Here is a 25,760-nt window from a genome sequence, read left to right on the forward strand (position 1 = left end):
CGCCGTTTTTATGGTCATGTTATTGCCAATTTGTTCGCCTTTTTTATAATCAGTTTAATACCAATCTGTTTATCTTTTTTTTTTTTTTCAGTTTGTATATTCCGCACTTTTCGCCTGTCACGTTATGTACACACAATAGGTATACCCCTATCGCATAAAAGTATTACGTTTACATGAAGAATTTCCTACAGATTCGAACTTCCGCGAATGCATGCCGCAGGCGAACAGATCGCCAATCATCCCCAAGTAGACGATTTTTCACATTGGGCGACCAGGCCAAAAATTGAAACGAAGGGAATGAGCAACGGAACGGGAGAAGGAAGCACAAAAACATAAAGACGAAAAGGACGACAGCGTTATTACCTAAGGCGCATTCACATTTGTGGAACCCGCTGTTAGGCGCTATACTCCCCAGGCAGCAAAAACAGTATTTGTATTTTTGTTCCTTTTCGCACTACGGGATTTCGACTTGTTGCCCGCAAAAAGGAAGCGCGTTACTTATATTTATAAAACCTTCTTCGCCTTATCGAAAACGGTAGAATGACAATTTTTAAAACGTTCATTTAATATGGATTTTAATTCGAGGAAGAAGAAAAAAAAAAATAATAACAATGACATATATAATGAAAACATAAATATATACCTAGAGGAAAATGACAACTACATACTTGACTTGGAGAAAAAGGTTCAAACCCTCAAACTGGTAAGACAATTGGCAGCTAAAATACGTGAAAGGGTTGCTAATGTGATTGCGTTTGCATGTGAATAAGACAAACGACTGTTCGGAGGAGAGGCATGTAGAGTGGCTACAAATGTACACGCATGAATGGATACCCAGTTTTGACATTCAAATGAGTATTTTTTTTTTTTTTTTTTTTCGCATCTTTTTAATCGCAAAAAATTTGAAGCTTGGATCCAACCTGAGAGATGAAGTCCGCACATCCAATTCCCTCCTGGACAATTTGGTAAAAATGGAAAGAGGCAAATTTTATATCCCCAAAGAGTGGTACCTGGATATGTTACACCACCACTACCCCCGTCCAAAGTTGTCATACCATGTCCCCACTGCAAATAAGCAAACAATGAAATAATCCCCTTTTTTTTTTTTTTTTTTTTTTTTTTGTTACAATTTCGTCGTAGTCGCACAGGATGGAACACGTGAACAGAAAATTAACAGGAGTGTACAGGCGCGTGAAAAATATTATAAAGACAAAGGTATAGTAGTGAGAGAAAAAAAATATATATTTTTTAAATGCTCCAGTCTGTTTTACTTGAAAATGTTTCACATGATTGATCATATTTTTTTTTTTTTTTTTTTTTTTTTTTTTTTTTTTTGGGAAAAAAAAAAAATTTAATCCCCTTTTTTTTTTTTTTTTTTTTTTTTTTTTTAAATTTTGTGGTTGTCGCACAGGATGGAACACGTGAACAGAAAATTAACAGGAGTGTACAGGCGCGTGAAAAATATTATAAAGACAAAGGTATAGTAGTGAGAGAAAAAAAATATATATTTTTTAAATGCTCCAGTCTGTTTTACTTGAAAATGTTTCACATGATTGATCATATTTTTTTTTTTTTTTTTTTTTTTTTTCTTTTTTTTAGGGAAATAAATACATGTTTTACCTCATCCTGTTCTTCCTATTTTTGCTGTTCTTTATGAACTACCTATATCGAAAGAATAAGTAAAGTGTGCGTTTGCGGATGCGTCCATGTGCCTAGTGGTACGTCCTCATAGGCACCCACGCAAGCGTTTACTTCCACAGGGAGATCGCCTCCTTTTAATCCCCTTCCGTGAATTATTTGGCGCAATTTGCGCAGCTATGGCTGTATAGTTTTTTTTTTTTTTTTTTTACGTCCCTGCCCGCGTGTGTATACTTATACATATATGTATATATATGTGTACACACGCGCGTAATTATTTACATTCATATACTCACCCTCTTTGATCAAACTTTCTTATTAATCCTTGTAAAAGCATTGTGCCCATCTGGAGGTGCTCATGTAACTGTTGCGTAAAAAAGATCGTTCCTTTTTTTTGGGAACTCGCTTAGCTTGACAAGCCCCGCAAAAAAAAAAAAAACAAATTAAAAAAGCATGTACACACTGTAGATGCACACCACGAACTGATCGCTCAGCATGTGAACGTGGGGATAATCGAGCGTTTAAGGTTGGCCGACTGAATGGGCACAAGTATTTTTTTTTAGCGCGTAAATTTAACTCTGTGGCGTACGGAACTTCCACGTGTATATAAAAGAGGGGGAACTCTAATTCATGCTCGTTTGGGCAATGTGCGGAGAGGCAAAAAAATGGGGAAATGATTAAAAAAAGGGCGACGTTTAACCGTCCCGTTAATCCGCACCACCTGTTTTCCTTGCTCCGCTTCCCTTTAATCACCCATCGAACACCCGCTAGTGGGCGCACTTTTCCTAATGCAACGGAAATGAGAATCGGGGGTAGGGTTAGTATGTCTGAGCAATTCTGGGATTTGCCATGTGAGCATCGGTTTGGTTAGTTGTTTCCTAAGCATATTATTTTTCTTTTTTGTTGCTCCACTAGCATGTTCCCAAAGTGTATGCAAGCAAGGGAGGTATGTATTCGTATGTGCAGTCGCATATGCGCTTGTTTGTGCCTGTAGTCTACACCCCCACTGGGGAAACCAAACATTTTGGCGCACCACGCATAGAAGGCTGAAAGGACAAAATGATTTGCATCAAATGCGGGAGGTGCAACTCCAGTCTGTACACTGTGTACAATAAGACGAACATAAAGTTGAACGAATGTAACCGGTGCAGAAACATATGTGATGAATACATGGAGAAAAACACGTTCCTAATTTTTATAAATATTTTATTCCTCAAGCCCCAAGTGTATAGACACATCATATTTAATCGACTCAAGTATCATGACAAATTTATTCACGTTTTTTTCCTCAAAATGATAATTTTGTTTTTAATAATAAATGCCTACTTACACCCGAACTTTGAAAATGACCATAAGGAAGGAGGAACCTTCTCCGATTTCTTTCTTAAGAATAGTACCTTCGGGGACAGCACGCAAAGGAATTATCCTAATCAGTACAACTGCTCCTCCTACACTCTTTTTATGTACAAATATGATGATAAGCACAAGCTGTATGGGCTGTATAACATTTTTAATCAATCGAACGTTCCCAATTTAGTGAATATACACAAGAACAAGTTCCTGACTTGCATTTTCCACAACCGATTTAGGGACCACAATATGTGTATCCTCAACCGGAAGTACGAACATACGGAGGATTATGACAAGCACCTGATTGATTTATTTCTTCACAACAAGGAGAATTATAGGAGGGAGCACGTGCAGCAGAGTACTTGGAATGCGCAACTTGGTATGGGGGATACACTTCTGCATGGGAAGTCCACCTCGGACACCCTCAACTGGACAAAACTACACCCATTTCGTGACGCCACAACATGGCTATCGCAGCTCATACAGGGGAGCGTAAAGTACAAATCCATTTTCAAACTAAAAAAAAATCATCAACTGTTGAGGAACGACATTGTTACTCTGAAAAACGCGGAAGAACGCAACAGCCTCTTCCAAATTATAAACGTCCTCGTCTATTACCACATTGATGAATACAAATTAGTTCTGGAGACGAGAGAGAAGGAAGCGTACAATATTCATTACCTTTTCAAAATTTTGCGCAGCATATTTTTTTACCAAAAAGGGAGTGAAACGAAGAATTACTTCAAAAGTGAGACAAACTCATTTGTAAAGAAACCCTCCACAAGGGATGTTTGTCCAGACACGACAAAAGAATTTTTTTTTTCACAAAATCATTGCTACGATTGTGACCTTCATGGTGATAGGTATGAATATGTGCACAGATCGGGAGACGAACTTAACAGCTTGTGCAGAAATATTTTCAAAAATATCGATTTTACTTTTCACAAAAATGTGGACGAAATAACAAAAAAGCAAAATCAAAAGAAACATAAATTTAAAATTAAACAAATCAGCATGTACTCCAAACTTTTATTTTCCGATTTGGACAATGAAAAATATATTTTGAAAATATGTAACTCTTCGTTTTCCTTTAAAAAATTAAAATCAATGACCATTAATTATATGGTCTATTTTCTTTTTTTGTGCATTTTTACATATATTCTCAAGCTATATCAGGAAAAAAAATATAAAATTAAAATAACCATGGTAAAGTACAACTACCTCTTTATGCTGTTTGTCCTCAGCAACTACCCCCTCGTCATTTACTTCATCCTCAAGGTATTCAATTATAATTATATTAATATATACCTACATGTATACACCATTATATGTAACACAATCGCTTATCATATATTCATTTCCAATGACGGAAATTATATTTGCTACTCCATATTTTCTGTGCTGGCCAGTTACCTGCTCAAGAATTTCCTCATGATTAAAATAGGGCATTACATTTAGCCGCTTCGCAGAGTGGGAACTCGCTGCACGTGTGGGTATGGCGCTCGCGCAAAAAGGGGGGAAGGCCCACTCATCACGCATGTGCTTTTATGTATCCGTGTGCATGTTCCCTCAATTTGCCACTCCAACTTGGTGTGTTTCCCTGATCAGCATGCCCAAATGGCATCAACCTCTACATTTTTAATTTCCCGCACACCGCGTCCTTGTCCCTTTTGTAAAATTAAAAAAAAAAAAACGTAAAACTTTTTTTTTTTTTTTAAGTCCTAAACTGCTCATATAATGAGTTGTAAAATATGGGGAAGCACAAAATGTGCAGACAGGAAATATGCAGACCGTTCTACGACCAACAAGGTTTGCAGTGGGTCTTCCTGCAATGGAAAAAAAGTTTTTTTTTTTTTAAAAGGCAATTGCCCAGTTTGACCTGCACATGCAATGTAAGAATTGTGCAAAAAAAAATGGCTAAAAAATGGTAAAAAATGGACCAAAATGTGTGCAAAATATGGGATGTACAGAACACGGGAGAAACGGTTAGAGTGAACGGTCAGCTCGCGGAAGCGCTCCGCGTTAGGCCGCTCTACATAACGTGCTGGTCGTTCTGTGCCGGGTTCGTGTAATGATAATGTAAATCATAAACATCCTCCCCCTCGATAATTTTGTCGTAGCCATTCTTGTGTATGTAAAAAACTCGAACCTTCCCACCAGAGCCACCATCCCTGAAGGTGGCATGATAAATTGCATTCCTGCCCAGTTCCACGGCTTGCTCCAGACTCAAGTTATAATCATAAGCAGAGTCTAAAATGGAATAAGCATAAGTGCTACCACTTCCACAACTAAATAAATTGCCCTCCACCTTCTTCCCCTCATCATCAATGTAGAACATGTTGAAACCGGTGTGATCATAACCACTTAAAATTATTCCACAGCATAATCCATACCCCTTATATTGATATAAAATGTTACTCAAAATGGTACTGGCTGCTCGCACAGAAATTTTCTCATTATTTCTTAATTCATAAATTTTTATAATTTTGCCCAAATACTTTTCCCAATACAAACAGTCTGCTGCTCCTCCTGCCATGGTCCCTAAAATGTTTTTATTAATTTCGATAATTTTCTCAACGTTCTGTGAAGATATGAAAGAGCCCATGGAAGCTCTTGAGTCTACTGCTACTATTATTCCATCCTTAAATTTGAAGGCCAATGTGGTTGTACCTTTGTGAAAGTCAAACAGTTTGTTATTTTTTGTCTTTGCATCTTTTATGAAATTTCTTGGGACTCTTACTGGGGCTACACAGAATTGTAGCTCGTCGTAATTTTCTCTCTCCTCCTCCACGTCATTGATTAAATTGTCAATTTCGCTCATCAGGCCTCCCCCACATTCTGCCATTTTGAACAAAGAGTAAAAAGAGGCTACACTCCTGTGTGGTTAATATATATACGATGCAAAATTAGCCCCTTAAACACTGTGGCTACTCGTAATTGCGTTCTTTCTGCTTTTCTCCTTTAGCTTCTTAATTTATCTCAGAAAAGTGTAAAAAATGTATATTTTACTGGATGGGCGTTTTTTTTTTTTTTTTTTTTTTTTTTTTTTTTTTTTTTTGGGGGGGGAGATTTGCAATGTATGATCTTCAATTATTCATTTTATGGTTTTTCTTCTCATGTGCATACCAGATGGGGCACAATTATCGCGAGTATAAATTTGCCTTGCCACTTCACATCATGCGATAAAGCGTTTACATTTTATGCTCTTTCCACAATTAGGGGCCTGTTATCCTAACAAAAATTTTGAAGAGCATAAATAAAACCCGATGGTCATAACTCCCTATGTGCATTAATACGTACAATGTGCGTGTTGTTTTCATTTATCCTTTTTGACCTGCAATTGGTGAGAGTCACACTGAAGTGGGCGCCTCATTATAAGTGCATATGCATACACGCTTATATATGCAAATCCGCGTGACAGCCCCTTCGTTGCTATATTTTTTTTTTTTAACATGAATAGGATTACCGTCGTGTGGCCACAGTTGACAGCCCAGTTTATATCCATTTACCTTTTTAATATTCATAATTTTTTTGCGCCTTTTCAGGGTACACATACGACACAATAGAGGCAGAGCACTAAGCGAAACGAACACGCAGCGAAATAGGAAGTGAGACCAAACGGTTGGATTAAGCAACAAAAAAAAAGCAGCCACACCAATGTTAACACACTACAGTGTGCAGCATTAAGTGAACGAAGTTACCTGCATATACTTTTGCGCCGTCTGCGCTACATTCTGCAATATTGCAAACATCACAACGCAAAAATGAAGTGCGCGTGCACCCGTCCTTGTTCTCCATTTCAACTGCCTATTGCGGTTGCTTAATTATAGCCTCGTATTTATAATTAATAAGGAATATTGATAATTTAATGAATAGGGGTTCAGTTTCCAATTTTCGAAAAAAGCAAAAACTTCGTAAGAAGTCCCACCTTATGTTCCTCGCGTAAAATGGGACGAACTAGTGAAGACACACGAAAAAAAAAAAAAGAATAGGTGTGCAAAAAAAGAATAGGCAAACGAATAAATTAGGGCGTGGAGATGGAAGGGGAAGGGATAATGCAGGAGCTCATACACCGTTTACTTGCATGTACAGTTAGGGCGAAAAGGTGAGGTGTATTAGGAGATAACCAACTTAACGCATCGTTCTGTTCTATTCTGTTTGTTTCTTGTTCCTCGGCCACATTTGGTATCACTCATTGGACATGCGTGATTCTTCACATCCCTCACCTTTTTTCACGTGCTCCGCACTTATATCATGCGTTTCCCTCATTTCACCAAGGTGCCTTGAAGGGTTGACCATGGGGCTTGAATAACGACGTCACTTCTTAGCATCTTAGACTAGCGTCAGGTGCATATTTCCTGTTCGCGCGGCTTGTGTGTTGGACTCACAGATTAACACAACGCGCATATCACTTGTGTCCCGCAGAAGTCGAGTATGCCTGGGGCTGTCCATCTCACACAACAATAAATTTAAATTAAGCTTTGTAATCACTATAGGTGCCCGATTCTTCCTTCTTCTCTTCCTTCTTTTCTTCCCTCTTCTGCAACTGCTGGTCAGACTCGATCTCCATATAATTCTTGAATTCCCAGCCTGTTCCCCCAGCTTTCAAAACTTTACATGTGGATAAATAAATGTTAAAGAAAACGGTTGTTGTGAACAGCATAATGAACACAATAACTGTGGTAAAAATTTTACTTTCCAGTGTGTACTTATCCTTTATAAAAAGAGAAATGAAGATAAGTATAAAGGATACAAGGTAATTTGCCAGAATAAAGCCCACAGAAATAGCAGCAATGCAAAAAATAATAGAACTTTTGAGTGTCAATCCAAGAATTAACAAGGCGGCCAATACTGCATTTGTAATTATGAGCAGAATTTTATATTCTTGACCATGGGAGAATATTGCTGATATGCAAAATCCTATATGAATCATAATTCCAATAATGCATCCCCCCGCTAATGGGAAGCAGCAGCACTTGCTCATTTTTCCTAGACGCAACATTTTGAATAAAATTTTGCGTTAAAAGTGTAAATTTGTTTTTTATGCAGGCTTTTCCGCGGCTTTTTTTTTTTTTTTTCACAAGCTGCTGATAGTTGTAAAAAAAGAACATAATAATTCACTCTGTCTACGATGTGATTATGCGCCTTTGTAATAAATAAATATATATATGTGTTGCAATTTTTATACGTTTATTTTTGAACAAAATGTGCCATTAGCAGGAAAAGGGACACAATGAAAAGGTCTTCAAACGGGAAAAGGAAAGTTTGCAAAAATGGGATTTGTAAAAAAGCGTAAGAGGTAGAGGCAGAAAAAAAAAAAAAAAAAAAAAAATGGAGTAAAAATAAATATAACGATAAAAAGTGGTTGAAGCTACTACAAACGAAAAATGTGTTGGAAAATAAAAAAACCTCAAATGATGGGCAATTTGTTGCAGAATTTTTTACAAAATCTGGAAAAAAAAATAAAGCACAAAAATGTAGGCTTACAAAAGGCATTTGTCGTTTATGCAATTTATGGCTATTTTATTTGCTCAAAATGTATGACTTGTTCAGGCACAAAAAAAAAAAAAAAAAAAAAAAAAACAGCTACCTCCATTTTACGCCTTTAAGAGGAAAAAATCTGCCACGTGCATGCAGAATATTAAGTATAAGCTTAATTTTTTTTTTTTTTTTTTTTTTTTTTGACAAACCTTTGTTCATAAAAAATTTTCATTTTGTTGATCACTTTGGCTGTTTCATTTTAGCGATTTAATTTTACACTTCAAAATTTGTGCAAAGTCCTCATCATCATTTATCACATTTAATTTTTGAAAATAAAACATCAAGGTGTAGGCATTGTGTTCATTCACACTTTTGTAGTTCATTATAACGTACGTTTTGATGTTGGAAATAAGTGAGTTTCGCGTATGATTGAGGATTAAAAAAATGCTTAAGACCTTTATAATGTCTTGAATCGAACAAATGTCGTAGTTAGTTACAAACAGGTTGATGTCGTCTTCCCACTGCTTCAAGCAGCACAGAAGGTTATTCTTCATTGCGTCGTAATCGTGCTTATTTAAACATTTGATGTTGTCTTTCCTGTGCGTTTGATCCACGAAATGTTCGCCATGATGCTTAACAAAAATTTTGTTTATATCCAGCGGGTCACAAATGTATAGACCACTGTTGTTGCTTTCATAATTTTTTAACAGTATTGCCAACGAATACAAAATGTAAATTTTTAACTCGTTCGCCACTTTCATATTTCTTATGTGCGAAACAAAAATGTCCATTTTGGACAGACTTATAAGGATGTTATACCTGGAGTAAATGTAAAAAAGATTGCTCACCTGGTTTGCACTCAACAAATTCAAGTAGCTGAGCAATTTCTCATTGAAGGCGTTTATTATATAATTGAGAAAATGTACGTAATCTATGCTGTAGTTGAATGATCCGTCTATATGGGGATCAATCCTCTTCGTCGTAGAGTCATTGCGCGCTTCAACAACTTCTTTCAATATGGGTAAAAAATGAACACAGTTAATGACGTCACTGATAGAACTGCTGTCCATAACGTTGGCTAACTTAAGTGCAGACAGCTTTAATATGTGATAAAAATTTTGATCTACTCTCATGTATGCGTATAATATTCTGCACAGGTCCACTAAATTTATATCATCCATCAGGAGAACAATTTTTTGCGCCAAAATTTTGAAAAAATTCATATTCTTGTACAATATGCACGCATAGCAGTAGGCAATTACACATATATCCCTTACGTGCACATGGTTGCGAATTACATTTTCAGCAATTATATTACTCAGTTTGACAAATAAATGTTCATCATATATTTTGCTTTTAACTAGGGCATTTAGAATCATACAGATCTCCACTACATTATGAATGGTGTGTACTTTTTTTTTTAATTCCTCCTTTAACACTATGATTAAATCTTCCTTCTTCCTTTTCGAGTACGTCGATATTAGCATAGCTAAATTGGACGTATTAAAATATTCACACTTTTTTTTTATGATTGGAATAAAACTTTCATATAAGTTTGTTTCGTATCTCATTTTGCTCAAGCAAAATAAGAAGGATGCGATGTCTCCGACTTCAAATTTATCCATTATTTCGTAGGACCTCCTTTCTATTTTTTTCCAAATAAAGTCATTCTTAATATTTTCCTTTAAAAGCATATTAGAGAAAATACACAAGACAGAAGAATTCATCTGCTTTATCTTAACTTCTCGGTCGTACGTGGTAGCATCTTCAACTTTATATCTGTGCGACACGTTATGGTATGCCTTGAAACGGGGTCTTATAAAAAAACGACCGTTACCTCTCTTCACATTTGCGCTTTGTTTAAGAATATTATTAAACGTGCGCATTGATGAGACTCTTTTTTATGTTACCACGCTGGGGCGCTATATGTGTGCATATATGTATACACATCTGCAGATGCGCATGCATGTACACACGATAATTCAAGCAACCGCAAAACGTGTGCATGGCTGCCGTGTGTGCTCCTCACTAATGTGCGCAACGCCTATTCATCTACATGGGCAAATGTCCAAAGGGGGCAAATGCGCACGTGAGAGTCAACACAGTTTGTTCATCACAAGGTGTAAGACAGTGGGGCGGTTGTTCCAAAAGGGGCTCAAAAAAGGGATATGAACAAATGGACGTGATAAATTTAAGCTACTTTTTTGAGCGGACGCGCTTCCAGTAAAATGTACAAGACTATATCATAGTAGGCAAAAAAAAAAAAAAAAAAAAAAAACAAGGCACCTTTTTCAACTTCTTCCCTTTCGCCAGAATTTACCCACTCTGCTAAATTTTGTACAATTTTATTTCGGCTCTCTGGTTACTGTTATTGCTCACCCTCCAGGTGCGAATGTTCCTCTACATAGAGAAGAATTAAGCTGGAGAAATGATTAAATGGATGATGTATCATCAGACATTTTTAAAACTCCAGACTATATTTATGCAAGATGGGACTCTCACCGTGTTTCCTTTAATAATTTTCTCTTAGAAGAAAAGAACAACAAATGGTACAATTTTATTTAAAAGCTCTTCACAACGGCGAAGGGGAATTTTTTTTTATACACAAAGGTGTGATATATTTATCGCATTATCATTTGGTGGAATAAAAAAAAAAATAATAAAATTTGTGTTGTTTTAAAATAGAGGTGGCCTTCTCTTTCTGTACTGGCTCGTTCAGTCGTCACAGCGAGGAAGAGGAAAGGAGCATCACGCATTTACTTTTAATACATGCGCCTTCTTGCTTATACATACCATTTGCATACTTTCATACATATGCACGCTGCCATATGTGCGCGCAATAACCTATCGATTGTACAGGTGGATTATATAATTGTCGTTATAATGTGAAAAGGGGCGAAAGAAACAAGCGAGAAAATAACGGATTGGATGTGATATTTCGTGACGGTCTTTTTCTCTAATTTACGAACAAAATGGTGAAGAAAAAATTTAATGGAAATATTTCTATGTTCTTATTTTGCGCCTTTGTCATTGTGTCCTTTTCAGCTTTTTGTTTTTTTTTTTTTTTTTTTTTTTTAAACTTGTACCCATGTATTATTTTATAGTGCATACAAATACATGTTGAAGCAAATGGGACAAATTATATTCAGCAAAAAAAAAAGGTTTGTCATTTGTTTTTTTTTTTTTTTTTTTTTTTACGCCAATTTGCAGTTTTCTTTGTTTTATTTTCTCAAACCCGTTAGCTTTATCAACAAAGGGAAGCAAAAATACTATGCTTATAAAGTTACGTAAATCCAAACCCACATGTTATAAAGTCCGCTCCAAACGCTGCAGTACATTATCTTGAAGAAAACGATCCAGCCCAGTAAGTGTTATCTGCACTTTTATTATTTGCCATTTTACCATTTTACCATTTATTATAATTCCCCAATTTTTGACATGTTCGTTTTTACGTTCATATCGTTACGAAGAATAAAAACGCGTGTAAGAAATATTTAAAACTCCTCACCCATGTGCTTCTTTACAAATTTAATTACAAAAGTGGAAGAAGAAACAAAAATAATATAAAAAAATGCAGAAGCAACCACCAGAGAGTACAACTAGTTAAGTAGTCTTTCCGCGCGAGCGCTTTGCGCAAATATTTTTCTTGACTTTTTCAGGGATAAAATGAGTGAAGGAAGGCGCACGAAATGGAATGTGGGAAAAATGAATAAATAAAATGTATAGGGGGCATACACGTATATGTAGTATATATGCACTAACTTGTGTACCCCCTTTCATGTATAAATAACGCGATTGCAACGTGACGCATTTGTACACCCCGAGTGTCTCGTTTACGTGTTAAAAAAAAAACATTTTTTTGTGCCATTTTTTTAAAAAAGGTGTTGGATATAAGTTGGTAGACAAAAATATAAAAACTAGCGAAGACGGATAACCGCGTATTTGTTACCTTTCCAAGTACATCCCCATTGTTGCGCTCCGTATTTTTTTTTTTTTTTACATCGCCACGATAGTTTGCTCCCCGGCGTGTATTGGCCGCCACACGACGTGTTGTGAAAGTTCGGCCGGTTGTGCGTTTACGGCGTGGCTACTCGTGAGTACAACTGTGTTTATATGCGGATTTGCGCATAAAGTTATTGTTCCTGTGTCGAAGCGGCGTATCAATCAAGTAGTACTCCAGTAAAGTATCACAATAAACATATTAACCGCCTATAACCTTCCCAATCCACATAGCCGCTCCTCCCTCCCCCCCTCCCTCAAAAATGAAAATAAAAGTAAGGACACTTCAGAACAATGAAGAAGAAATCAGTGTCGACAGTGATGACACCATTTTAGACTTAAAAAAAAAGATAGGAGTGGCATTCCCCGAAATGCCATCCGATAAACAGAAGCTTATTTTCAGTGGAAATATATTACAGGATGAAAGCAAAGCAGTTGATGTATTAAAAGAAAACGGCATTGTTATAGTTATGGCGTGTAAAAAGATATTTAGTTCTACGAAGAATAACCAGACAAAAGAATCATCATCTACAAACATTTTAAAAAATAATGAAATGGCTTCTTTGCCCACAAATTGTGATCAAAATAATGCCGCTTCAAATGTATTAGAGGAGGGCAGACAAGGCAGTAGCCTTAACAATGCAGAATCAGCTTTAGTCACTGGGGAAAAACTAAAAGAGACCATAGACAACATCTGTGCTATGGGGTTTGAAAGAGAAGCCGTAAAAAAGGCCATGATATTAGCATTTAACAACCCCAATAGAGCGATTGATTATTTGACAAATGGCTTTCCAGATGAAAGTGAAATGAATGAGCTAAATGCACTAAGTACAATAACTGGGATGAATGAAATGAACGCCATGAACGCAATGCCTGACGTGAATGAAACGAACGAAACGAATGAAACGAATGAAACAAATGAAACAAATGACAACTCGTACGAGAGAGAAGATAATGAGACTGCACCCAATTTGCCAAACCTTTTAAATAATTATAATTCCCTACTAGATAACTCTAGACAATCTGTACCAGAAAATACAGAGCAGTTTAGAAATTCCCCATTTTTTAATATCCTACGAGATGTAGCTTTAACGAATCCACAACGCATTCCAGAAATTCTAGAAATGATAGGAAGGACGGATCCTTCGTTTTTAGAATTTATACGAGAGAACCAAGGCGAATTTATAAGGGCCATTCAAAATTATGGCAATAATGACCATATAGCAGCTAATGCAGAAAATGATTTAATGGAAGGAGAAGTATTTGATGATCCCGAGCACCAAAATATTATTACCGACCCCAATAATGAAAATTTTCATATTCCCATTACGCCTTTAAATGAGACCGAAATGGAAAGTATTAAAAAGTTGGAATCGCTTGGATTTCCAAAGCACTTAGCGTTGGAAGCTTTCATTGCTTGTGATAAGAATGAGGAAATGGCGGCCAACTATTTGTTTGAAAATATGAATGACTACGCGTCTGAGTAACGTCTCGGGGTAGTTATTTGGCGGGCGTGTTTTTCTCCTTTCGTAGGAGGGGCAACGTGCGCATCTTCCTCATGGTGAGTCCCACTTATAACGGTAGACCATCTACAAAGTGGGCCTGTTCCAACATCATTATGCGTTTCTATATGTGCGTATCGCACCCCGTGTGTGCACTTTACCGATGCACCATTTCATCCATACGTAAAAATGCACGAGTAAACACCCCATTTGGGAGAATCATATTTTGGTGTAAAGTATAGCGTATGGATTAAATGCACTGATTTTTTTTTTTTTTTTTTTTTTGGCCCCATTTTATTATTTTTTTTTTTTTTAAGTCCTTTCTCCTCCCTCCCCGCCCCGCTCAGCATATTGTGTATGCCTCTATTTCCTTCTTTTTAAAAAAAAAGTGCCTTGGCACAACTTTTTACATATGTGTAGTAGTACATTTTTACGTTTGCTTAATGACATTATTTTAATTGTTACAATATCGTTTTGGTTATCATTCTGTAAATCGGTTCAAACAGGTGCTGATTCCAGTGTTGTCCTTATTCGTTTATTTTCCTTTGCGGTGGTCAAGACCTTTTTTTCTCTTTTGAGGTGACGAAACGTTTTGTATTAGCAAAGGTGTTGTGTTCGGTGAAGACAGGATGTACATACATACACACACTGTATGCATATGTATATGCCTGCTAGGGGTAATTGTTTACCCAATTTTGCTCACAGATATTATGCTTTGCTCATGAGGATGATGAATCGTGACATGTTTGCCGACCCCTCGAACAGCTAATCACAAAGAGTCTCCTTCTCTTAGCGAATTTACACACGAAAGAACTCACCACATGGGCCCCCTCATTTCACGTAGACAAAATTTGGCCTCTTCACCAGGAAAATGTTGAAGAAGAAACGGCATGTACTATGCAAGGCGACACTCAATGTGCTTGTTCACACACGTTGTGCGTATATATGTATGCATATGCGCTTATGCACACTATTTTTATACGTACAACAGGCGCCCCTTTGTCAAAAAGCGACTGCTTCAAAAATTGTAGTTTTTAAAAAAAACACATTTCCCTTAAACACCTTTCCCATATTTTTGTTGTACACTTCTGGAGGAATATAAAAATAGAGGAGAACATTTTTTTTTTTTTAGCATGTTGCGGGGAAGTTGTTCCACAATGGTTGATTTTTTTTTTTTTTTTTTTTTTTTTTTTTTTTTTTTATTTTGGTAAACAGCCGTACATTATACGTCCACTTTTATATTTTCTGCCCTGAGTTTTGCAAAGTGGTGTTGAGGGCAGGCACAGCAAAGCTGGCAAGCGCGCACGTTGTAAAAATAGGTACATGTGTTAAAACAACCATTTTTTTCACTCTACCATTATTTAAAAATACAAAGGCATAAAAAAGGGGTAGTACAAGTGCGCACTGCCGAGAAGGCAACACTTATTATTATAATATGAGATGCGTTTTTTTGTTAATTTATATCTTCTTTTCCCCTTGCGAATAAAATGGTGAATTACAAAAGGCGACTCGCCAAGAACTATGAAATTCGGCATGCACGATGATATGCTGCTAGGCCAACTGCAAATTTCCGCAACATAAAAAATGCCCTGTTTGTGTAACCCTTTTGGAGCAAAATATAAAATGCCATAAACAGCCCCCGACTACAATTTCTCAGTATAATGCGTGGGCAGGAACAAAAAAAAAAAAGGGGAAAAAAAAAGCGAGCACGAAACATGTTATTTGTACTTCTTTTTATTTCGAATATGTTACGCGCATTATCCTGACGTTGCCTTATATTCGGGTCAGATAGCCCGCTGCGGAGGAGGTCCACTAGCATATGTCGCTGCGCATCTGTACCTACCCACGTGCATACACCAGTGCGCACTTGGCAGTGGTTACTGGGACGGTAACGTTAATTAGGGTTACCTTCCCACAACAACGCGTACATCCACATGAGGGTTAGAGCACGTATATAATATATATGTCCATATCCCTTTGTTAAGCGAATATATATATTTTTTTTTTTGCCTTCGTTGTCAGCGTGTTATATGCTTTCGGGATATTGTCAGGTACAAAAAATGGCGTCGCACCGGCAAAGCCAAAATGGCGGCAGCATACGAAATTGGAAATATGCATAAATTAGGGGAAGGACTACATATAATTTGCTAAATATAGGTAGTTAAAGAAAAACACCCATGCCAAAGTGCACTTGGTGCTTGTTTTTTTCACCTTATTTGAAGCACCTGTCACCCGTGTTTTCCTCTGTGCGTATGTCGCCAACGCAACTGTGCATTTATTAGGGTATGCCACGTTAAAGGCCAAACAACTTAAACGACAATGTTAACAATAGCGAAAGGCAGAAATTAAAAATTTCCAAAATGGGTATAAAACCCATGCAGAGTAAAAAATATAGTGTACAGCACAACATTGCGTACTTTTTTAATGCGCTCAAAAAAAAGTACCACAGCGTAAACCAAAATATGCATAACCTCTACCTGCGTATAAAGCAGTAACAATACACGCCTGTAAAAAAGTATACGCGTGCGTTTACATTATATATACAATACCCCATATATTATATATATATAGATATATATAATACCATTATATATTATTACATGCATATATGCATATATATACATATATATATATTCGTGTATGTACCTATTGGGGACAAGAAGGAATTATAATAAGGTGTTCAACCCTCACATAAAATTATGCTACCGTATACTTTTTTTAAACCTTTCGTATTTCCTGCGCAACGCAGCCAAAAAAACGCATACCTTTTTTTTTTTTTTTCTCACTGTACCCATTTTGCGCATATGAAGTAAACATTTTGTTACCTTTTTTACATTTTTACGTTTACATATATAAAAAATAGCATCATCCGCATTATCCATCCGTATATCCCCCACATATAAATCCATTTAATTAATTTTTTATTATTTTAACAAATAATATAAAAAAAAAAATACATATACAAAGAGATATAAGTAATAATATATATTACAAATAGCATTGTTTGTTCATGCTTTTTATCACCAAATTTAAATATACATATGTATTTATACGCATATATTTATATATATGTATGTATATATTTATTATACCATGTAAAATTTACAATAAAAGTAAAAGTTATGCTAGTGAACAGTATATGTTCGCATTACGTATACATTATATAGGTTGTTAATTTACGTACTTGTTTTTTTTTTTTAAGAAACAAATTTTTCTTAAAAGGAAAAAAAAAAAGTATAAGGGAAATTTTTACAAATGTGACGACAGCGCGGGTTTTAAAAGCTTAAGCCTCCCCTCTACAATTCGTCAATACGCATAAACACTCTGTATACAATTTGTATGTTTTATAATATATAGTAGCCATACATTCACCGGTACATATAATCTCATGACCTACGCGCCATGCCAAAGAGTTAATGTAGCGTAGCAACGACAAATGAGAGTACGCAGTATATAATAATATGTTAGTGTTACCGTGCGCGTAGCTGTAGTTAGAAACATGCACAGAATGTGATCCAGCATTCGAACGCCAGCCCACGCACGTATATACAGTTGCATATACGTCGTGTATTATACGTACGGTATATAATATACCCATCACCTCATGTTTGTACATATGCGCCGTAGCAAATATATGTACAGGACGCAAGCATATATTTTTTGTACACGTGTATATTTGTTCCAAGAGGAGATAGAAAAAGTTTAAGTGGACCGTGGGAAAAATAAAATAAAATATCGACAGGAGAACAATAATTTATTCTCTATTTGTTTTATGCAACGTCACCTGTTGTTAACCGCTTGTTGGTTACTTTTTTTTTTTTTTTTTTTTTTTTAATGAATGTACATATATATGCATATGAACGCGTAAAATCGTACAATTGCGCAAACGTAAACCCAGGTGAATCTCCTGTCTCCTCTTTCTTTTTGTGTATTATAATTTTGTAGAAAAAAAATGTTCAACCATTGAATGAAAGAGCACATATCAGTGATCTCCATCATTATAATATATATATATATACATTTACACATTTTATAATATTCATTTTACTATTGTTAAGAGTATGTATTGTTGAGAGAGAATCAAAAATGAAAATATAAATTTACTAACACACGTTGCCGCCTCTGCCCCCTGTCCACCCATTTGCTGTTATAGTCATTTCATGTACATCAAATTTTTTTATTTTTCTTGAAAGGGTACAAAAACTGTGTTTGCTTGTTTGTGCGTTTGCGAATCTGCCCCATTTGCCCCTTTGTGTATTTTCATTGCTGTATAACTCCTTGTGAGAAAATAAAAATATATGAGTGCGTAACATTTTTTTTTGAGTTACACTTGAACGATATAATTAGCGACGCAGCTATATATGTACACCTAGATATACTCTCTCTCCCCCCCCACACACACGTACGGCGTTATAACACGAATGCGCAGTGCATTCATGCAATGAACGTGCAAGCGACGCACAACGAGCTAAGAATCGTACATTCCTAACGCAGCAAGGAAGGTGCATATTTTATGTGAGCCACACCTGCACATACAATATAGTGCAAGAAGCAAGTTGTGTCTCTGCCTCCCACGAAGCCAAACATTATTTTGTGTTGGCTGTCACAAGGCAGAAAATTATCACAACAAAAAACCAGCGCGGAGGTAATCCACCCCCTCCATTATCAGCCTATCTGAAGGAACCCACACCTTGACAAGTAATTTTGCAAAAAAAAAAAAAAAGGAAGCAGAGAAAAGCGGGAAAAAAGATTATCATATATATGTATGTATTCCCTTTTATCTCATTTCTTCATGCGCATATTAAAATTGTGCCCATACCGTGTGAGAGTCTCCGCATTGTGGCAGCTAATCCATTGCAGCCATATTGGCAGCGCTGCATACACTTGCACATGTGCGCATACGCCAATCATCGCCTCCCCTTCTAACCCTTTTTTTGCAGAATGAACTTCATCACGAGAATGGGAAAGAAAGCCATGGCCGCGGCGACCTCAGCGGTTGAGGAAAAGTCAGACGAGGAAAACAACGCAGTTCAGAACGCGGTGAATGATAAGAAGAAGGCGGCTCCGAAGGCGACTGAGAAGGGAGAGAAAAACCAGAAGAATCAAAAGAATGAGAAGAAGGTGACCCCCAACGCGGGAGGCCAAGGAACGCCAAAGGTACAACTCAACGGAAGCGTAAACAAAAAGGAAAAAGAGACCGATGGTAAGAAGAACAACAATGCAAAGGAGAACAACGCCACTGGTCCTAGTAACACGAAAGCTGAGCAAAACCAGAACACGCCAAAGAAGAAAAAGAAAGCGAACAAAAATAACAAGAAGGAGGATGCTTCTGCGGAGAACGTAAATGAGGACTCCGTGGAGCAGGAAAAGGTAAACGAGAGCCCCGCGCAAGGCAAGGCCAAGGGAGCAAAGAAGGCTGATGCGAAGAAGGCCGACGCCAAGAAGACAGATGCGAAAAAGGCCGATGTGAAAAAGGCCGATGCGAAGAAGACTGAAGCGACAAAGACTGAAGCGACAAAGACTGAAGTGACAAAGACTGAAGTGACGAAAGACGAATCCAAGGAAGAACCCAAGAAAGACATGAAAAAGGAACTCAAGCTGAAAGAAGATGAAAGGAAAAAAATAGAAAACGATTTAAATAAAAAGTTTCTAAAGTTAAGCAAACAGGATAACAGCAAAAATATCAACGACAAAATAGAGGCAGAAGCAAAGAGAAAGAGCGAGTACGAAAATTTAATCACCTCCATCAACACATCCATTTCCAAAATAAATGCACAAACACCCAGACCAACAAATATGAAAATGTCATCTGCAGAAGTAGAGAACAAATGCAAGGAAGCTAAATTGAAGAAGAAAAAAATCAACCCTAAAAATGAAGAAGAAATGGAAGAAGTAAATACGTACATTAATTACCTAGAGGAACAATTAAACATAACTAAAAATTACGAAAGTTTTAAAAATTTTCAAAACAAGTTGATCACCTTGAGAAAGACATGTGAGGAGAAATTAAAAGAGAATGTGAAAAGTATGTCTGAAATGAAAGGCCAAGAAAAGAAATTACGCTTCGTCGATAAAATAATAAAATTTAAAAAGGAAAAACATAACGTAACCATTGTGGAAGCAGACATTACGAACAAAGAATTTGTCATGCCTAGTGACAAATACAACCAGCTAATTAAGCCCTTCAATTTTATTAACAAAATTCAGAATAAATATGTGGTATATGTGGATAAAGTGAACAACAACAATTTTGAGAATAAAGTGTCCTTGTTCATTTCTGGCTGCGGGGAAGATATAGAAAATTTTATAACCCACGTAAAAAATCTCGACTTAACAGAAAAAAATTATTTATATATGCCTAACAGGACGTTCAAATCTATGCTGAATATGCATGAAGGTAGCTTTAAAAAAATGGAAGAAGAAACAAATGTTCTAATGCACATTGATAATGATACCCTTTACTACTGCGGAATGAAGAATGATATAGAAAAATTGAAGGAAATAATTGAAAAGGCCAACACGGAACAAAGTGCTAACACGAAAAATATTTCAAAGGATATTAAATTGGATTCTGTTCTTGGAAGAGGATTTAACAAAAGTTTATTAAAAGCAATAGAGACCAAGACGAATACATTCATCCGTATGAATTACGACCCCAAGAGTTTCGAAGCATGGGCAACGATTAAGGGAAATAAAAACAGCGATATTGAAGAAGCGGAGGAAAAACTGAACGAAATTATTAAAGGCTTAGAATCAAAATTTGTAGAACTCGATGAAAGAGAAATGTTTAACCTGTACAAAAAATGTGCTTACGAATTAAATGACATAAAAATTAATTTGAACCTTTTTGTTGTACGTCACGATAATGGTATTAGTCTGGTCGGAAAAGGAGAAAATATTCAAAAGGGATTAGAAATATTGGATTACGTGAAAAATGTTATATCCTCCAAATCAGTGAAGAAAAAAGTAACTGAAGAAGAAGCCTACCTGTTCAACGCCAACTACAGAAATTATATTAAAACACAAACTGGCGCCGAAGTAAAAATATTTAACAAAACGAATTATAAAGAATTAAATATTAGTGGAAATAAAAATGATATAGATAATGCTTTGAAACTGATTGATGAGTTGCTAGAAAAGAGAAAATGTGTACCTGTTGAAATTACCGAAAAGGTAATTGCCATGCTCTTGTCCTCCAAGGCACAAAAAATTAAAGAAATTGAAAAAGACACCTCGACAAGTATTCAAATAAATAAAAATAATCACGTGGCACAAATATATGGACATGAGGAAAATATTGCCCAGGCCAAAGATGTTTTACAAAACTTGTTATTACAATCAGCAGATGATAAAGAAGAAAAATTTAATACAAATAATAATTACATCACGGTGGAAATGGTGGTAGATACAGAATATATTGGAAGCATTATTGGCAAGAAGGGGAGAACTATAAATAAGATACAGGAGGAAACATTTGCCAAAAAAATACATATCGATAAGGATAGTAAGAAGGTCTTAATTCAAGGCACACCACAAACGGTTGATGCGGCACAAAAGGAAATTTTAAGAATTCTTAATAGAAGCAAAGAAGAAAATGGACAATATAATAATACCTACCAAAATGACCGTTATAAAAACTTCAGTCATTCCCTCACACCAAATAGGAGGACCACATACAATAGCACCAGCAACAACAACACCAGGTCAGGCAACAAATCTTCTTACCGACCTGATTCGGCCAAAAACGGTGTATACATAAATACCAATGACGAAAAGGCCTTCCCCAGCCTCCATGACGTCAGTAATATTCAATCGAGGAAGACCAAGAAGGCCATCAACGAGGCCAACGTGAAGAAGCAAGACGAGCAGGAGCAGGCAGCTGAGGTCGCGACGACCGACAAGCAATAGGCGACGAGAGAAGCACGGCAGAATTAACCTTTTCATTACTTCCCCTCCCCTCTGATACAGTTACAAGTTCCCTTCTCATTCGACACGCATATGCGCAAGTATATGTGTTTATAAATAGTGCGTCCGGTCGACAATAGGGCACATAAAATAATAATAAAAGTTTCAACTCCCCCCCGCCTAGCGTATGTGTATGTACAGGCAAGTACATATTGGTGTATTCGAGCGGTACCCATATATACCACGTATATTTGTGTGCTTTTTGTGAAGTTTAAATTGTATTGTGCGCGCAATTGAACAATTTGACAATTCAACGTATACATGTGTATTGGTCGATTGCAAGCGCGACGGGCAGTTCCGCGAAAGAAGCGAAGCAAAAATGAAAAAAAAAAAAAATAAACAAAAAAATATAAAAAAAAAAAATAATAAACCTAAAAAAAAAAAAAAAAAACAAAAAACGAAAAGTTACAAAAAAAGCACAAAACGAAAACGTACAAAAAAAAGCAAAAAAGGCAAAATAAAAAAAAAAAAAAAAAAAAAACAGACAAACACGAAGCGAATCACAGCTGAACAAAACGTAACACACGCACCATTACGACACGCATTTACAAATACATCTTCACTATCACCACCCCAATAACACCATATGCTCAAATGACAGAAAGTCACTGGTCACTTTCGACGATATGTAAAAGCGTGCGCACAAACGTATGCTCCATTTTGCAATCCCTTTTCTTGTATTGTTTTAATTTTTAACATTTAAATTAAAGTTGCACATAATTTATTGTAAGTTCATGTTCCCCCAATAAAATTTAATCTCGTCCATTTTAAACTACTAGACCATTTTAAACTTAACATAAACAATTTTTATAATATGCATATTAGAGTTTTCCAATTCTTAATTGCTCCATGTTGGGGTAAAAATAAGAATCCATGCCAGTAGCAGTTGTCTGCGTTATACGTACTTAATGTTTGGTTCCTCCCCCCTGCCCTGACATTATGCCCAAATGCCTTTTAAGCAATTGGTATAAACGTCGCGTTAAGTGTGTCCATTACGCAGCGGTTAATACGTGGTCTGACTGCGCATTAGTAAAACCACTTCACACCAATGCACCATTGTAATAACACGGGTGAGGATAACCCCGCGCATAAATTCTCACTCAAAATGAAATAACCCCTTTGGGTATTTATACACATGGGAGGAAAAAGACAAATGAAGCAACTTTTTGCAGAGATCGCTCATCCCCACTGATAATTAATTAACTGTTAAAAAGCGCCCCATTTCGGCTCATTATTTTCTTTTTTCCTCTCCACGTCCAAACCAAACACTTTTTAAACACCGCATGTTTATTTTTCTGTGGGACACAAAACCGCTATATAGCATTTACGGTGTGAAGATTAAAAGAGCGTCCGAAAAACGGTTTGCCTCCACATGTTGCAAACTTTCGAGTGAAATAAAAAAAAAAAAAAAAAAAAAAAAAAAAAACTGTTTCGTTTTTCTCGTTTTAATTTGGGGTTAAAAAGTAAAAAGTTTGGCATACATCACAGTATATGAATAATATGCTCACAAAAAAGAACTACAAACAAAAAAAAAAAAAAAAAAAATGAACTCACTGAGGAGTTAAAGGGACAAACGCTTTAAAAAAGAATGTCCAATTAAAATGACAAAAATTACATAGCGAAGAGACTATAAAAAATATGAACTCTGAAGAATTGATCAAACCCTAAATGTTTTCATTTGTGTTACTCTTTCGTTTGTTGAAAATGCTTCGTCAATATCATCATTTTATCTGTCGCGTCATGCAGACTGGACAGAAAATTGTCCTTGTCCCATCTGCTCCACTTTCTGCTCATCTTGTTCAGGCAAAACTAAACGGAGAGAAAAAAAAAAAAATGCACACGGTAAATATGTGTGTAGGGATAGCTCGCTTACACTATGCAATAGAACAAAATGGAAACACACAAAAAAATGCAAGCAACATTTTCGCATCCTGATGGTACACCCAATCAGCTGCATTGTTTTGTGAAATTATTTGGTCATTCTCTGTTGCCTTAGCTGTAGTTCGCGCAACGCACACACGCCACGTGCGTCCACTCATAGCCTCCACGTGGAGAAGACAAATGATGCAGCGAACGTCATAGATCATCTCGCAACTACTCACCTCGAAATTCGAAACATCTGGAACGTACTTGGACGATTTCAATTTTTTTATAATATTTAAATATTTGCAAATGCTATTTAACAAATGCTCCTTGTTCAAATGGAAGCTTTTGTAGAATAAGTATGCATGCGCTAAAAATTCTGTGAGGGGAAAATGTGCAAAGGGGGTGTGATGTGCTGATCGATTCGATACAAATTCGTTTCGGCGACGTGTCCTCAATATAGATTATCACTTGTCCATTAATGTGCGTTCTTTACACAACCTCATGTATTCACTCATAAAAAAAAAAAGCAAAGCAGTAACATGGGATTGTGACCCCACCTCAATTATTTATGCGAAGTGTCTTTTTTTTTTTTTTTTTTCTTCTACCGCATTGCACATTTTTTAAACCATTTTTTTTTATGATTACTTATTTTGTTTTTTTGGGATAACTCCTCCAGGTGTGAGACGTACTCCCTGCCGTATGGGCTGAGCGTGATGTCGTCGCAGTTCTACAGATCGGTAAAAAGTATACGAATTACATAAGTGTAATTTGCCACACGGGGAAAAAGAATAGATGGTAAAAGTGGGAAAAAGGGCGAAGAACGCACACAAACGCTTGTACACCATGTAGGCGCTTCAAGAAACCTCACCTCAACCACCGACGTCAGATACACAATATCGTCGTAGAGGTGGTTCGTCAGTAGCATGGGCCCCGTGTACGTAAGAAGGGAAAAGTCTTCTTTGTAAATCAAAAATAACTCGTCAATTTTTAGGAAGATGTTGTACAAGTCGATCAGGAATTGCATAAAGGTCTGAACGGTCAGAAAAAAAGGGGGCGGCGGAGGGGAGGATGAATGCAAAAGCGTGTGACTGATACACACTGAAGTAATTTCGCTCGAAAGGGAAAAATGCTTTGTAGAGATAAGCCGGCAATGAATATACGTAACGATGTATGTATCCTTCCATAGGAGAAATGTCCTTTTTTTTTTGCAAAGGGGGCAACCTACCCGTCTACTAAAACTCGTATTATAGTCATTGACGTTTTGAAACAGTTTTTGATATTTCTCCCTCTGCTTCAATTTCTCATTTTCTATTTTGGCTAACGTTGGGAACACTTCATTCCTGACGAAGAGGCTTTTAAAAAAAGGAACAAAGGAGTTACGCACATGTATAAAAAATTACATATATTAAATTCCACGCGAAGGATGTGGGTAAATTACTCAAAGACAGTCATTGTACATAATAATATAGCAAAGGGGAAAATTGGGTGAAAAAAAAAAAAAAAAAAAAAAAGGAGCAAACGTACAAATTATCATGATAATTATATGCATCCTTCACGTTGTAGTTAATATTATTTTTGTCTGGCCCACTGCGCTTTCTATAATCTTTTATCCTCTGTAGTTGTATTTCCCTGAAATTCACAAATTCCTTCGCTTTGAGACGATACTTAACTTTGTGGTAAGCATTTTTTTCAATAAAAAGTACGTTACTCTTGGTATTTCTTCTGTGTACATCATAACATATTTTTGCATCATGCACACTACAAAAGATGGTGATAGCTGCCAAATAGGTTAGGATAATGTTAATCATGTTTTTCGTTTCGCATCGGTTGAATATTATGACACTATATTATCATCCGCCTGCGAAAAAAACTTGTACCATTTGGATTTCTCATTTTTTGCACATTGGAAAGGGAAAAGCGAAAAAAAAAAAAAAAAAAAAAAAAAAAAAAAAAAAAAAA

At 36.3% G+C, this 25,760-nt stretch overlaps 9 protein-coding genes across 9 annotated transcripts in view; 4 read left to right on the plus strand and 5 right to left on the minus strand.

Annotated features, from left to right (window-relative positions):
- Positions 1-568: 568 nt before the first annotated feature.
- AK88_04352 (uncharacterized protein) lies at positions 569-1,683 on the plus strand (the record flags this gene model as incomplete). Its single annotated transcript, XM_012481962.1, has 4 exons — positions 569-703; positions 909-965; positions 1,141-1,215; positions 1,600-1,683. The coding sequence occupies 4 exons, from the start codon at positions 569-571 to the stop codon at positions 1,681-1,683; spliced, it is 351 nt and encodes a 116-aa protein (XP_012337385.1).
- A 1,014-nt stretch (positions 1,684-2,697) lies between these two features.
- Positions 2,698-4,446, plus strand: AK88_04353 (uncharacterized protein; the record flags this gene model as incomplete). The annotated part of the gene is made up of 1 exon (XM_012481963.1): positions 2,698-4,446. One exon carries the CDS (start codon positions 2,698-2,700, stop codon positions 4,444-4,446), a length of 1,749 nt encoding a protein of 582 aa, XP_012337386.1.
- Positions 4,447-5,020: 574 nt separating this feature from the next.
- AK88_04354 (uncharacterized protein) lies at positions 5,021-5,833 on the minus strand (the record flags this gene model as incomplete). Its single annotated transcript, XM_012481964.1, has 1 exon — positions 5,021-5,833. The coding sequence occupies one exon, from the start codon at positions 5,831-5,833 to the stop codon at positions 5,021-5,023; it is 813 nt and encodes a 270-aa protein (XP_012337387.1).
- Positions 5,834-7,462: 1,629 nt separating this feature from the next.
- Positions 7,463-7,990, minus strand: AK88_04355 (uncharacterized protein; the record flags this gene model as incomplete). Its single annotated transcript, XM_012481965.1, has 1 exon — positions 7,463-7,990. One exon carries the CDS (start codon positions 7,988-7,990, stop codon positions 7,463-7,465), a length of 528 nt encoding a protein of 175 aa, XP_012337388.1.
- Positions 7,991-8,723: 733 nt separating this feature from the next.
- On the minus strand, positions 8,724-10,355 carry AK88_04356 (uncharacterized protein; the record flags this gene model as incomplete). Its single annotated transcript, XM_012481966.1, has 1 exon — positions 8,724-10,355. One exon carries the CDS (start codon positions 10,353-10,355, stop codon positions 8,724-8,726), a length of 1,632 nt encoding a protein of 543 aa, XP_012337389.1.
- Positions 10,356-12,731: 2,376 nt separating this feature from the next.
- AK88_04357 (UV excision repair protein Rad23) lies at positions 12,732-13,955 on the plus strand (the record flags this gene model as incomplete). The annotated part of the gene is made up of 1 exon (XM_012481967.1): positions 12,732-13,955. One exon carries the CDS (start codon positions 12,732-12,734, stop codon positions 13,953-13,955), a length of 1,224 nt encoding a protein of 407 aa, XP_012337390.1.
- A 4,956-nt stretch (positions 13,956-18,911) lies between these two features.
- On the plus strand, positions 18,912-21,878 carry AK88_04358 (uncharacterized protein; the record flags this gene model as incomplete). Its single annotated transcript, XM_012481968.1, has 1 exon — positions 18,912-21,878. One exon carries the CDS (start codon positions 18,912-18,914, stop codon positions 21,876-21,878), a length of 2,967 nt encoding a protein of 988 aa, XP_012337391.1.
- A 1,740-nt stretch (positions 21,879-23,618) lies between these two features.
- On the minus strand, positions 23,619-25,609 carry AK88_04359 (uncharacterized protein; the record flags this gene model as incomplete). Its single annotated transcript, XM_012481969.1, has 6 exons — positions 23,619-23,744; positions 24,038-24,177; positions 24,447-24,528; positions 24,670-24,831; positions 25,027-25,153; positions 25,326-25,609. The coding sequence occupies 6 exons, from the start codon at positions 25,607-25,609 to the stop codon at positions 23,619-23,621; spliced, it is 921 nt and encodes a 306-aa protein (XP_012337392.1).
- Positions 25,610-25,635: 26 nt separating this feature from the next.
- The window catches only part of AK88_04360 (uncharacterized protein), a gene marked incomplete at both ends in the record, with an annotated part of 518 nt that continues 393 nt past the window's right edge, over positions 25,636-25,760 (minus strand). Inside the window, one exon of the mRNA XM_012481970.1 lies at positions 25,636-25,659. Within this exon, the coding sequence (XP_012337393.1) occupies positions 25,636-25,659 (24 nt within the window). The remainder of the gene's footprint in view (positions 25,660-25,760) is intronic.

Source organism: Plasmodium fragile (genome assembly GCF_000956335.1).
Source record: "Plasmodium fragile strain nilgiri unplaced genomic scaffold supercont1.60, whole genome shotgun sequence".
NCBI classification, from domain to species: domain Eukaryota; phylum Apicomplexa; class Aconoidasida; order Haemosporida; family Plasmodiidae; genus Plasmodium; species Plasmodium fragile.